At 44.3% G+C, this 12797-nt stretch overlaps 2 protein-coding genes across 6 annotated transcripts in view; one reads left to right on the forward strand and one right to left on the reverse strand.

Moving 5' to 3' along the window:
* Nucleotides 1–12797, forward strand: part of LOC110833316 (uncharacterized) — a 171075-nt gene that overhangs the window by 66924 nt on the left and 91354 nt on the right. For both annotated transcript variants that reach the window (XM_087348221.1, XM_022071231.2), the window contains exon 2: nucleotides 1941–2116. The gene's annotated coding sequence lies outside the window, so the exon portion shown is untranslated. The remainder of the gene's footprint in view (nucleotides 1–1940; nucleotides 2117–12797) is intronic.
* puc (dual specificity phosphatase puckered) overlaps nucleotides 1–12797 on the reverse strand; it is a 59148-nt gene that overhangs the window by 45788 nt on the left and 563 nt on the right. The window contains exons 1-2 of one of the 4 annotated variants that reach the window (XM_022071234.2): nucleotides 10878–11016; nucleotides 9536–9670 (exon numbers count right to left, since the gene is read on the reverse strand). In XM_022071234.2, the coding sequence (XP_021926926.1) occupies nucleotides 9536–9670; nucleotides 10878–10962 (220 nt within the window). In that variant the 5' untranslated portion in view covers nucleotides 10963–11016. Of the gene's footprint in view, nucleotides 1–9535; nucleotides 9671–10877; nucleotides 11017–12797 lie in introns of those variants that run through there. The other 3 variants (XM_022071235.2, XM_022071237.2, XM_022071236.2) reach the window with 3 other exon arrangements.

The following is a 12797-nucleotide window of genomic DNA, read 5'->3' on the forward strand; positions in this document are numbered from 1 at the left end:
ACTTGCTTTGTCCGCCATGTTGGTTACAAGGTTGCTTAGACATGCTGCAAGGTCGTACCGAAAAATGTATCTGACAGTCCACCTCTCACTTTGATTTTCATTGGTGTATTTCCGGGTTAGACCCGACCTAACATCATTCTTTCGTCAATAAATTGTTCGGTTCCATGAGGGCCATTGCAGAGCCAAGAATTCACTCCCGTGTTTTAACACGTGAAAAAATGACTGCTAGCAGCTTTTTCGTTTACTTTCATAAATTAAGAACTCGTGTTAGGCGATACTGGAGTTTATACATTAAATTATGTACTTCAGCGAAGATTGCCTAACCTTCTCGTGCTACGAACGAGTTATCTCGTTTGTTTGATTCTCATGCCTCTAACATTTGACAGGGTGAATGGAAGGAAAATATATTTTTTCGAACTGTTTCTGACGGACTGGTCGCTATGGAAATTTATAAACAAATGACATTTCATGATAAAAACGGATAAACTCGTTTGTGTTACCTACTTGGACACTTTTTAGAATTCATAAGAAGTCTCTGCCCCCCCCTTCCACATCTCCCCAAAAACAATGGAAAAATAAAAGCTTTTTCAAGTCGTGATTCTGCACTGGTCGCGTGTAAGTAACTTCGAAGGCTCCAGTTCCTCTGACTTTCGTCAGCGTCTGAAATAAGCGAATTAGTTGGTCAGGCGACACAGACGGACGGACGGACACTGATCATCGAACTTGACGTCAGAGAAGCTTTGACCTGTCCCAGAAGTTCGAAGAATGTACAGGACAGTCAGCTGACGTTCGGCGTACAAAACACATTCTGTCTGTGGAGTGTAAGTGGAAAGCCCGATTCACAATGAGCCGACGGTTGTAGCAAATAAGACTCTCTCAGTTACCAGGCACTAACACTAGTAACCGATTATCCGTCGTTATAGAGACGAGTTGTTTCCTTTGCGGTACGGACCGAGTAATTAAATGTTATTCAATTTTTCTCCCTCCCCGTTGATTCGCTTAAGTGTGTGGTGAGTGGAGTGAGAGTACAGTGGTTGGAGTGGCCGGTAGTTGGGAGTGGAGCCCCCCCGGCACAGCCTGGAGAGAGGTAGGGACGATGCTTGCGCTTGCGCAGGCCTCCGCCCTCAGTTAGCTTTTTGGTTGTGTCCAGTGGGACTCGTGCCGAACGAGGGCTACCAGAGGTCGCCCAAGGGCAACCGAGGGCGACCGATGTTCAGCAGGCCAGCCGAGGCCGTCCCCAAAAGACGGCCAAATCGGCACAACGAGTGGTTAGACTACTCGGCTACCCTGACTGAGGTTTTCCGTGCTTTTCCTCAGTTGTAAGGCGAATGCCAGGGTATAACTTAATAGGGGCACGGCCCGCCACCCCCACCCCGATCACGGAGGCCATCAGCTGAATTGATCTTCCCCCCATGCCGCAGAGGCCTTCAGCCGAAACGGCCCCTCCCTCTCTGGGTTCAAACCCCAGAGATCCAACCAACCAAATTCCTTTGGACAACTTGCCTGACGGGATGACCTCCCATCAGCAGCAACGGATCCCAGTTGTAATGGTCGAGGCTCCCGCCACGACGAAACCCCATTAGCGTTAGCGAAATTTCCGTTTTTTTTAAATTAAGACCGTTTACCATTTCCAGCAATGCGCCTTGTGCGCAGGAATGGTTTCACCTAGGTAGGGACGATGCTTGCGCTTGCGCAGGCCTCCGCCCTCAGTTAGCTTTTTGGTTGGTTGGTTGGTCCCTCCCCGTTTTTTTTATCGAATTACGTGGTAATGTGGCAACACTTCAGACATGTTCTTGGGGGATTTTTGGTTCGAATCTCCACTGGGTTACCGGCTATCCTACCTGAGGATTCTCGTACCGTACCAAATCGTCACTCAACACGCATGGTTTATCCTCCCAGGTCGAGATAAGGATTTATCAGAACTGTTACTCTGTCTGCAGGTGCGGTCCTCGGCGCAGAACACTTTTTAAGAAGCGGAAACAGTTGCGGGACGTCCTGAGCGAGAGTCGCCATCTTGCCGATCACGAACGACCTCCGATTCTTCTTTGGAGGACGCCTTCTTGTCTGACAGTCACGACACAAGAGTGAACCAGATGGTGGGCCCCGACGGAGCACGGTAAGTGGCGATGCCACCATGTCGACACTGTTAACAATTTCCACCCTGCCCACGGCATTTCTCGTTTTACCCTTTGAAGCACGAATGAACGAGAGAGAGAGGGGGTGGGGGGCAGTGATAGGCACTCCGTATGAATGGGGAAACGTTTTTGACTATGACAGTTCCCAGGCAGTGCTCACTCGTCCTTCTGGTAAAGGTAGATTGACGCAAAAGGCTTAAACGTTCAAAACACGATTGAAGATGTGCTTGCATCGTGAAGGGGCACCCCACATTTCAAGAGACATGTGACGGAGCACGTGAATGAGCAGTTCCCTGGTCCTCAAAATACGGCTTAGATCGTAACATCAAAAGAAACGAAGTTCATGCTGTATTGCCCGGTCAGATAGTAGTTAATAGTAAAAATATAGAAAGAATATCGAAATATACAAACTTGGGCAGCACAGTTAATGACCAGTGGGATCACTCCTTGGAAATAAAGTGCCGTATCGAAAAATCCAGAGCCACTTTCATCAAAATGGGATCAGTGTTAAGGAATAGAGACTTAAACTGAAATACCAAGTTAAGACTACTCAGATGTTATATTCTCTTATACGGCGCTGAATCGTAGACGTTGACCGAAGATTCTTCAAAAAAAGTTGGAGGCCTTCGAAATGTGGTTGTACCGACGTATTCTCAGAATTTCCTGGACTGACCGTGTGTAACCAACAAAGTTCTCGAGAAACTCTGCAAAGACTTCGAGGTTGCTAACACCATAAAAAGGAGAAAGTTGGAATATTTCGGTCATATCATGAGAAATATTGATAGATACGGGCTGCTTCAGGTGATAATCCAGGGGAAAAGGATTCGGAAGGAGGGGACCTGGCTTCAGAACCTAAAAACTTGGATCTCGATGTCCACTGGAGGGCTGTTTCAAGTAGCAATAGTGAGTCTCTGCACTCAGCAGCAAATTGAACCGAAATACGTCGCTGGTTTTTGGAGATGGGACGTGGACACGACTCTCCGGTTATGGGCGTGTCAGAAGCTCTTTGTTCAGAAACTGCTCGATGAAGCGGTGGCTAGTGTTAGCAGTCGCATTAACGGCCTTGCCTGCCGATATGCAAATCAGAAGGTTAACAAGTAGAGTGACAACACGGAGGAACTCCTCAGCTCCGTTCTTGAGTCTCTCTCCCCTTCAGCTGTGCTTGGCTCTGTCGCTGACAAGTGCAATTCATCTCCTCGGATTTCTTCCTGGTTCTGACCACACGCGTTAAAAATTGTGGTAAGAATCTTCGCGTTCCTTAAACAGTGGTTAATTTCTTGGCTGGCTGAGCAAATGTTAGATTCTGAAGAAGGGTTTGCTCCACTAAGATGTTTGTTGTTCTTACAAGAGACGCTTTGAATTTTCTGACAAATTTTTGTGAGTTATTTCTCAAATTAAAACTTGGAATTTTTTTTAAATGAACTGTTTATCGGCACTTTAGCGAAATGTTTGTGCCTCTGTAACGGCAAGATCTTACATCAGACATCAAAAGTTATTTTTTAATATTATCGTCTTTTATACGTCTTTATGTAAGTCCCCCGGCGGTTTCTCCCCCCTATGGGTTCCCGACCAATATTTTGTTTGCGTTTTCAATTTCGTCAGCCTTCGTTGCATGCCACCACCAATCAGCGGGAAGAAACAGTATTGTTGTCATAAGAATGTTATTATACGTGTTCGTTTTTATTGTTTTGACAGACGCAATTAAATACGGGCGATTTCCGACGGACAGAACAGAAGAAGTTTTTAAATGATAACCTTTTGTGTCAGTGTCGTCCCTTTAACAATTTAAAGACCTACGGTAACTGTACGTACCACCTGCTTTAAGTTCGTTGCGTAATATTCTTACTGTAAACAGCGATTATTTCCATAAACAGCGTCAAACAGTCGATCTTTGTAATGGTGAAGTGTAGTGTTTTCTTCGCGGTTCGGACTGAGTTCTTACGTAATATTTATACGAGTTTCGGCTTCAAAGGGTTAACCAGTCGATCTTTGTAATGGTGAAGTGTAGTGTTTTCTTCGCGGTACGGACTGAGTTCTTACGTAATATTTATACGAGCTTCGGCTTCAAAGGGTTAACCAGTCGATCTTTGTAATGGTGAAGTGTAGTGTTTTCTTCGCGGTACGGACTGAGTTCTTACGTAATATTTATACGAGCTTCGGTTTCAAAGGGTTAACCAGTCGATCTTTGTAATGGTGAAGTGTAGTGTTTTCTCTGCGGTACGGACTGAGTTCTTACGTAATATTTATACGAGCTTCGGCTTCAGAGGGTTAACCCGTCGATCTTTGTAATGGTGAAGTGTAGTGTTTTCTATGCGGTACGGGCTGAGTTCTTACGTAATATTTATACGACCTTCGGCTTCAGAGGGTTAACCCGTCGATCTTTGTAATGGTGAAGAGTTGTGTTTTCTATGCGGTACGGGCTGAATTCATAAATAAAATAGAGACGAGCTTCGGCTTCAGAGGTTTAATGGAATCTGGTAACGTTTTCGAGGCGACAGTCGACGTATACGAACGAAACATTGCTTAGTGCAGGACGTATCGAAGGAGGCCATGGCGAGAGAACCAGCGTTGCCGGTTGAGTTCACCTCCCGCCCGGGTCGATTCACAATGACGTCAGAGAATCCTGAGTCATCAACATTCATGGTCGTCTCTGTCCCTCGCATCGATTGCGAAGCTTCATATGCTGTTTATGACCGTATTAGCAATTTCCTTCAATAACATGCTTGGAGTATGAAGTCCACGATCTACAATTAATTGTATGTCAGTTAAAAACATTCGCGTGATTGAATGAAACGGCGAAAATAGCACCGAAGGGCCTCGGTTTACCGCTCGAGGCAGAATGCCAGTTCGATGTCGTTGGAGGAGGACCGAAGTCCATCCAGTATTAAATAGGCTAGTTGTCGGATGTTGCGACGTGCAGTCGGTCTGTTAGAAAATGATCACTACATCCAGCATCAGGGTGCTGCGTGGTCATGGAGCCAATAACCACCTCTGAAACGTCGGTCAATTTCTACCAGACTACACGGCGCAACATCCCAGAAGACAGTCTCTTCATACGCGTAGCCGTGAGAACCTCAAATCTCACCGTGTTTTGTAATGCTCCCTCTCTCTCGTGCTGTGGTCCACTTCTCTCGGGTTTCTCGGAAACAAACCGAGGACCGTTGCAATGTCAGTTCAAACAGATTGCATGTGTGGGTGACGTACGTCACTTCCGGCAAACAATTCCGGATATGATGGAGTCGAAACATTTTATTTCTGTGAAGAAGATAACGTAGGAACGTCCTTATTTATACGTCTCCAGTGTCTCCAGATGACTAGAAACTAGCCCGAAGACGAATTTCTCTCCCATCCACATCCAGGGCTCCAGGGATTTATCTTCAGTTTCTTTCTTCGTAAAATTTTACAGTTGTTTATAACCTATCCCATGCGTGCTACACGTCTCAACGATCAAGCAGCTGAGGTGTACGAATCTGGAACAGGACTCGGCTCCCATGTTCTCGTGCACCGTTCTTGCCTCAGAGAATAAGTTTCACGTTAAAAAATTTCAGTAAAACTATGATTTATACTTATTATTAAGTTTATAGTTTAGATGCGTCATGTTTGTGTTTAAAATTCAAATATATATTTATTATTCAAGTCTATACACAAACTTGAGTCCATGAACTGACATTCACCTGATCAGACGGGGACACACTGCACATCAAACTCTTGAATAATGAACAACTAACATAATATGCAAAATAATAAGAAGATCAAAGGAACACCCACAACAGTAATCTACAAAACAAATAAATCAATGAAAAGCTTGCATTAATAAATATAGAATAGTTTTAAAGATAAAAAACCTGAAGATGATGCTATGACATTGAAACATGTAGTAATATATAGCGCAATATTGTAACATCGAGATAACGATGAATGGCGCAGAATATTAATATTAATTTTAAATTTTAACATCAACAATTTAAAAGTTTGTGTATAGACTTGAATAATAAATATATATATGATTTATACGTTTTAAAGAAAATTTTTGTGGATACCAGACGGAAGATATTGAACCGAATGCTCGCAAGCATTCCCCGATTTTTTTTTTGCGCGATGTGACGTCTTATCGCTTTGCAGGTGTGACTAAACACATTACGTAAGCAGAGTGTTTGCGCATTCACTTTGCACTGTGCTAAAACAATTAGGACGTCTGCAGGTCACGTGACCAGGGAACAAATGAATGCCGTCCTCAGTAACCACGTCACGTGACATGTTGAATTCACCGCTGAATTCGGTGAATGTGTTTTTGGATGTGCTTTTCAAATTTGGGGTGATGATGGAAGGAAAGCGGACTCCTCGCCGAAACTGAGTTTGAGCCCAGAGACTTGGAGGGGGTTCCTTTTGCCTGAGTTAGGAGTTTATGACATTACACAACGATGCATGCAGGTCACCTGGTACTGTCAGGACAGAGAATGTCGGGAAGATATGATGGACTGGGCATGCGGCACGGACGGAGGACACAACAAATGCGTTATTTTGGTGGGGAAATTTCCTGGAGTTGTCGCGGTAGAAGATATTTGTAAAGCGACCAATTGGTAAACCGAGTACGGGATGGAAGGTTTAACAAGAAGATAGGGAAAGAGGTTGTGAGGAAGAGGGTAGATGGAACTTTGTCGGAATCGGGTTTCGTAATTTCTTTACCGGCTAAATACGAAAAGGTGTGTACCAACGATTCAGCCGAAAATGGAAGCGAGAAATTCCTCTCCGAAAGGTTGGTAATCACCTGTATGACCAGAGTTTTTAGATTCTCATACGGAATTGCTGAATAATCAATGAGTCAGCCTTTGGTTTAAAAGATTTGGCGGTCGTTTGATAGCGAACCTGTTTGTTGCGCGACCTTCCAGGGTCGACCGCTCTCCGGGTCCCCCTCTTGCCCCCCTCTTGGGGGACACCTTTTTATTCTACATCCGTCCGCCTTTTAGTTTACCTTCCCCCCGGCCTGTGTGTGCCTATCAAGGTAACAGACAACTGGAGACAAGACCGTGCACTTCAGGAAATTATTAGGAACCCTTACGAACACTTGATGAACGGGAGCTTCGGTTGGGGGGGGGGGGGTCTTTACATCAAGAGCTGCTTTCCTTGACGACGCTAAAACCTACAAATATCTTGTATGTGCCACTGGAGGTAACGCTGTCGTCTAATCCACTCAAAAGTCTTAAAAGCTTTTTGTCTCCTGAGACAAGTACTTAGAGCACTCACTGCTGCATGGAGCATTTTGAGTCTCCAAAGATTCAATACTTGTAAATTATCAGGAAGTTACGGGCAGAATATTAAAAGCCTTCCCTATTTCTCATATATACAGGTGACTTAAATTTATAATCCAATGACAAAACGTAGTTTAACAGCGTTCTGGGATTGTGCACGTATAATCAGAGTCCTAGTCGAGTCACGTTTTCTTACCGGTTTTACTTGAAATTTTAAATATACTTTGGTAGTTATCATTATTTGGGGGTGGGGGATGGGCTTCAGCCAAAAATTCTTTAACCGGATTGTCATGGCACCGGTTATAAAGACACACGCACACAAGTCGCAAATATTGGCTCACATTGCCCCCAAAATTCCTTGACAGCAAACGTTCGCCCGCCATGCCAACACATGCTTATTATGTGGACAGATATTCGAGATATTTCAAACTACTGAGCAGACGTCGTCCTTCAACATTTGATTTAACAATGCGTCATAAAGATTATCATTTAATGTTTTGTTGAACGTTGAAGGACTTTCCCTCCCTGAATAAACATGTTTGTGCAAAATATTGTAAGCAGAGAGTCATACCAAGGTCTGGTGCACCTCTCCGCCATCTTGTTGCTCTCGTGGCCTCCATACCGTCTCCTTGAGAAAGCAGTCACAACAATTATTGTAACACGAGGAGGAATTCTGGCGTTCAGAAACAAACGAGCTTAGCGGTCTGTGTCAAGTATACCACTGGCGAATGCATTACAGAGGGCTGTGATTGCAGCTGACCTCGTTGTCATAGTTATTAGTAATAAGAAACTGTCCTTTTCCCGCGTCTCGTATGTCTTCTGTTTCGCCTCAATAGTTATTTAGCAGAAACGCCGCCAGGGGGACGTGACGCAATAGGGTAATGGCGTACTGACGGCCTAAATCACTAACCTAACAGAAATTTAAAGTGATCTGTGAGTCACAGATTTGTTTGAAGACAGGAATGTTCATTACGAACAGAGTATTCCATTTTTGTACTTTGGTATTCCATACCCGCTGCCTGCTCGTTCAGTTGAATACCCAGAACTGAACTGCGAAATGGATTCAGCTCCGTTAGCTTTCTGAAACATCCCCGTCTGTCGTCGGAACTACTTCGCGGACTTTCGTAAAACTTTGTAAGAACGTCTTGGCCAACACATTTATGTACTTCTTAAATTTCAAGTGACACCGCGTAGTCCTCAAATTTCACTCTGGATAGTCAGCCTTGTAATCTTGGGGTCTCGGGTTCGATCCCCGGCGGTGCCCGAATTTATAACTTGTGTTGGGCAAGGCCGTGGTCTAGGCAACACGGAGTTTTCCTCCGTGGCATCCCAACAATTACTCAATTCACACACAGAAGAAGACAATGGCAAACCACTTCTGGATCATCTGCCAAGAACGTATATGAACAGGTCCCAGTCCGAGAAAAGGATGGAAGGATCCTGTTCATATGGACCTGACCTGTCCTCAAACAGAACACTAAATAATAATAAGATGAGGTGGTCTAGCGGTTAGAACGCTGGCCTTCTAATCCTGGGGTCTCGGGTGCCCGAATTTATAACTTGTGTTGGGCAAGGCCGTGGTCTAGGCAACACGGAGTTTTCCTCCGTGGCATCCCAACAATTACTCCATTCACACACAGAAGAAGGCAATGGCAAACCACTTCTGGATCATCTGCCAAGAACGTAATATGAATAGGTCCCAGTCCGAGAAAAGGATCGAAGGATCCTGTTCATATGGACCTGTCGTCAGACAGAACACTACAAATAAAAAAAAAAGTCAGCCTGCAGGCCGAGATTTGAACCCGCGACCTCACTGACTTATCGACAGAGAGTCTTTGGGATGATTTCATTTGATGATTTGTCAAATATTGGTAAACTATTTCTTGGAGTGCGTCATGAGTCAATAATAGCTTCGTGGTTACTCAGACGTACCATCTCATTGATGGCCAAGTATTAACCCATTGGAGATCATATAAATTACATTTATAAATCCATTTCTAACGTAAAAAAGAATCAGGCACGTCTCCATGACAACGAGCATTAACGCCGTTTGAGGAAATAATCGCTGTTTCGTCGGGGAATCATTCTAAACACTGGCATATTACAGTGGGTGGAGCATTAAGGGGTTAAGCACATTGAGAAGTCACTGACCTGCACCAATCTCCACGAGCGGGATATGGCGTGTTCGCGGGAATGTTGCGCTGCTCTGGCGTCGACCCCAGGACCGGAAGAACATTTTCATTTTCAGACGTCCTCTGTGCAACTGAATGGGAGAGCCGCTTTCTGCTGGAAACAGAAGAGAATTGTGAGGTAAAACGATAATAGCACTCAAGTCAAAGTGAAACGCATTTCCGGAGTGAAACCGGAAGTAATGCAACATCCTCTTGGGCCTTTGGAAACTCTAACCCCACGACAGCGAGGTGGTGGTTACCCAAAGGATAAAGAAATTGCTTCGTGTTGAGGAAACCAAACTAAATCGCCTTAAGGATGGCTGGCTTTCTTTTGGGTTGATACGCCGTGTAGTCTGGAAGACGTTTCAGAGGTACTTGCTGCCTTCATCATCAGTGAAACATCGGTAAGCTACTACCAGACAACACGGAGTAACATACATTCTTTGCGAAAGTTTTTCATTGGACCCTTAATGAATTTAACACTTTATTGATACTGGTATTTGGATACTGGGAACGACCCGTTCTTCAAGTGCCTGAACACTGAGGGTCCCAACTCTTCGTTGGCTCGATCTATAGACATTTTGGTAGGACTCCTTAGACGAGGGATCGGCCCGTCGCAAGGCCTCTACCTGTACACAGGACAAACATCCATGGCTTTAGTGGGATTCGAACCCACGGTCCCAGTGACCAGGCGGCACAAGGCCCTCGCCTCAGACCGCGAGGCCACTGTGACCTCACACTGTTTATTAACGTCAGTAACTAAACCAACTTCATGAAGCAGAGTCATTTTTGAGAAGCTAATAGTCGGTCACCTGGCCGAAACACCCATCTTTTACAGGATAGTAAGAAAAATTTACTGTGCTCACAAAAGACCGCCAACTGACCGTACTGAATGGTTTATAACCTCATACAATGTTATTTTAAGATCCACTTTAATATTATCCTCACATTTACGCCTATGTATCGTAAATTGTCCATGTATTTTAGCTTCTCCGTTATATATTTTATTAAACCTGTCTATGGGTTAAAAGTCATGAACACGTCTAAGCCAAATTCTAGATACGGGCTGAAAATTTTTGGTCTTTAAATGACGCAGGATCAGGAAATTTCCCTGTGACGTCTGAGTACCGCGGGCAGCATGAGAAGGGAATGTAGGCGTAAACCATCCGTAATTAATTTATTTTAATCCATAAAACTCGTGTTTAATTTTCTTCGCCTTATCTTGATTATCGCGCTATCGATAGATTGCTACTGGTATCGATTTAATACCAGCAGCGCTATCGAGAACAGGAGATTCAGTTCACATTTGAGGGTATACTCACGTTTATGCAGGTCCTCGACAGCGATAATAGTTCGCACTGCGTTCGTCCTCTTCATTTTATCACAGAACTCGCACTGTCTATGCATGCAATGCGCAATGCAATGCAGAAAACCGGCTCAAAGGCCGACGGAAGGAAACAAATGTGGAAGTTTCACGAAGGCCGTCTACGTGACGTCATCAGGGCCTCTACAATTGCGCCGATTACTGGAACTGCCATTGCAGTTGTATACATTCGATTGAGCAACTGCGTGTGTGCCTTTTCGAGTTGTAACTTTTAGTGACCGACCTTCAGTCACACTGCGGTTTCTTATTTTCCGGCGCTTTGTTATTATTGACTTTCGGTGGAACAGAAGAGCACGCCTTAAGAGATTTTATTCTATATCGGGGGGGGGGGGGGGGGGAAATTAATAAATACAGGGAACATTGTTCATGAGTGCCTCTAAAACAATAATTACTCTGAAATAATATTTAATTTATTCCATCTGGAGCTGAATTTAAGAATCGGTTGAATTATCTATCCATGCGTCATGATGGCGTATGAACTGAATCGGTCGACTATGCATAGCGCATGCGTCAGATCGCGGTTTTAAATGATGGTTTGTTGTTTACACAAACAAAAAGACGGAACGAAGACGACTTCCTTCTGAGTTGTAGTGCCGTGTAGTCTGGTAGGAGTTTGCCGACGTTCCAGAAGTCCTTGCTGCCTCCATCATCAGGGCGATGACCCGTGCTACAGCACGACGCTACAACCCAGAAGACAGACGTCTTCGTACTCACCGCCTTGAGAACCTGAAATCATACTCGGAAAGACGGAGCATGGAAGGAAATAAGGCAGAAACGAAATTTATAAAGAAAGAGGAAGAATGATACAAAGAACACTAGAGAGGACAAAGATAGAGAGAAAAGAAGAAGGAAAAAAGAGCTGTGAAGGCAGTAGGCTCCTCCGAAACGTCGGTATCTACATGGCGTCACAACCAAGAAGAACAGCGTCACTGACATCTGCACCGCTCAGATTTAATATGGAATGTGTTTTTTTGTTTTTCGATGCTGATAATTTAACGATTTTCCTCCCGTCCCTCCCTCCCTCCTCCTCGGTTAGTTGGAAATAGCCCCATCCGTCCCTCCCACCATGATTGTACACCCCTTGCGAAATAGCTGTAATTGGCGTATTTCTGAATCAGACCCTGTTTCGCCTGTCATCGTTCAACGATAATGAAACAATTGAAAGCATGCGTTGCGCATTTAGATGTATTCTTTCGTGTCCTTATATGGCAATTTTGTGTGAAGAGATGTTTTGCTATCAGCGATCTGTATTGAAAAGATTGGAAATCTCGCGGAGATATGGTTATCACAGAACTTAAGAGTGGGCATGGATCTATCTATAGCGGATAATGTAGGAGGCTGTGTCAGAGGTAATAGGCCGCAAGGACGCGTTTGATTGGCAGATAGTCTTGTCCAGAGCGCTTTTGTTTAATTTCGATAAGGGTTCAGTAGTTTCTCGTTGTGACGCTGTGCGTTTTTGTAGGTTTCGAAGGAAAGCTCTGTCGTGCTTGCCTTAAGGAATTATGGGTTACATTTTATGAATGCGTGATATGGCCGTTGCCATGGTAATGCCAGAAATTGGTTTTGAGCATTAAGGGATAATATATATGAATATGTTTACGACTTCTGATTTTGAATTCAGTGTCGAGGAGCATTTTACGAGAAGCTACGCAATTCTACGAGTATTTAGATTGAATTGTATTAATCTTTTAAGTGCCAGCAGTCGATACGTCACCGGTTCGGTACACGTTTATGCCCAGAAGTCGTTCCCGACAAAGCAAATGATCTTTCCAGTGCACGTAAAGAGGACAGGTAGCCCTTTCGCCACAAGAATGGTATTCAGTATGAGGTCTGACATGTCGGTGCATTGATTAGCAAT

The sequence above is a fragment of the Zootermopsis nevadensis genome, unplaced genomic scaffold (genome assembly GCF_977971745.1).
Source record: "Zootermopsis nevadensis isolate Lab colony 2312 unplaced genomic scaffold, Znev_1.0 Znev_ptg000012l, whole genome shotgun sequence".
Classification (NCBI taxonomy): domain Eukaryota; kingdom Metazoa; phylum Arthropoda; class Insecta; order Blattodea; family Termopsidae; genus Zootermopsis; species Zootermopsis nevadensis.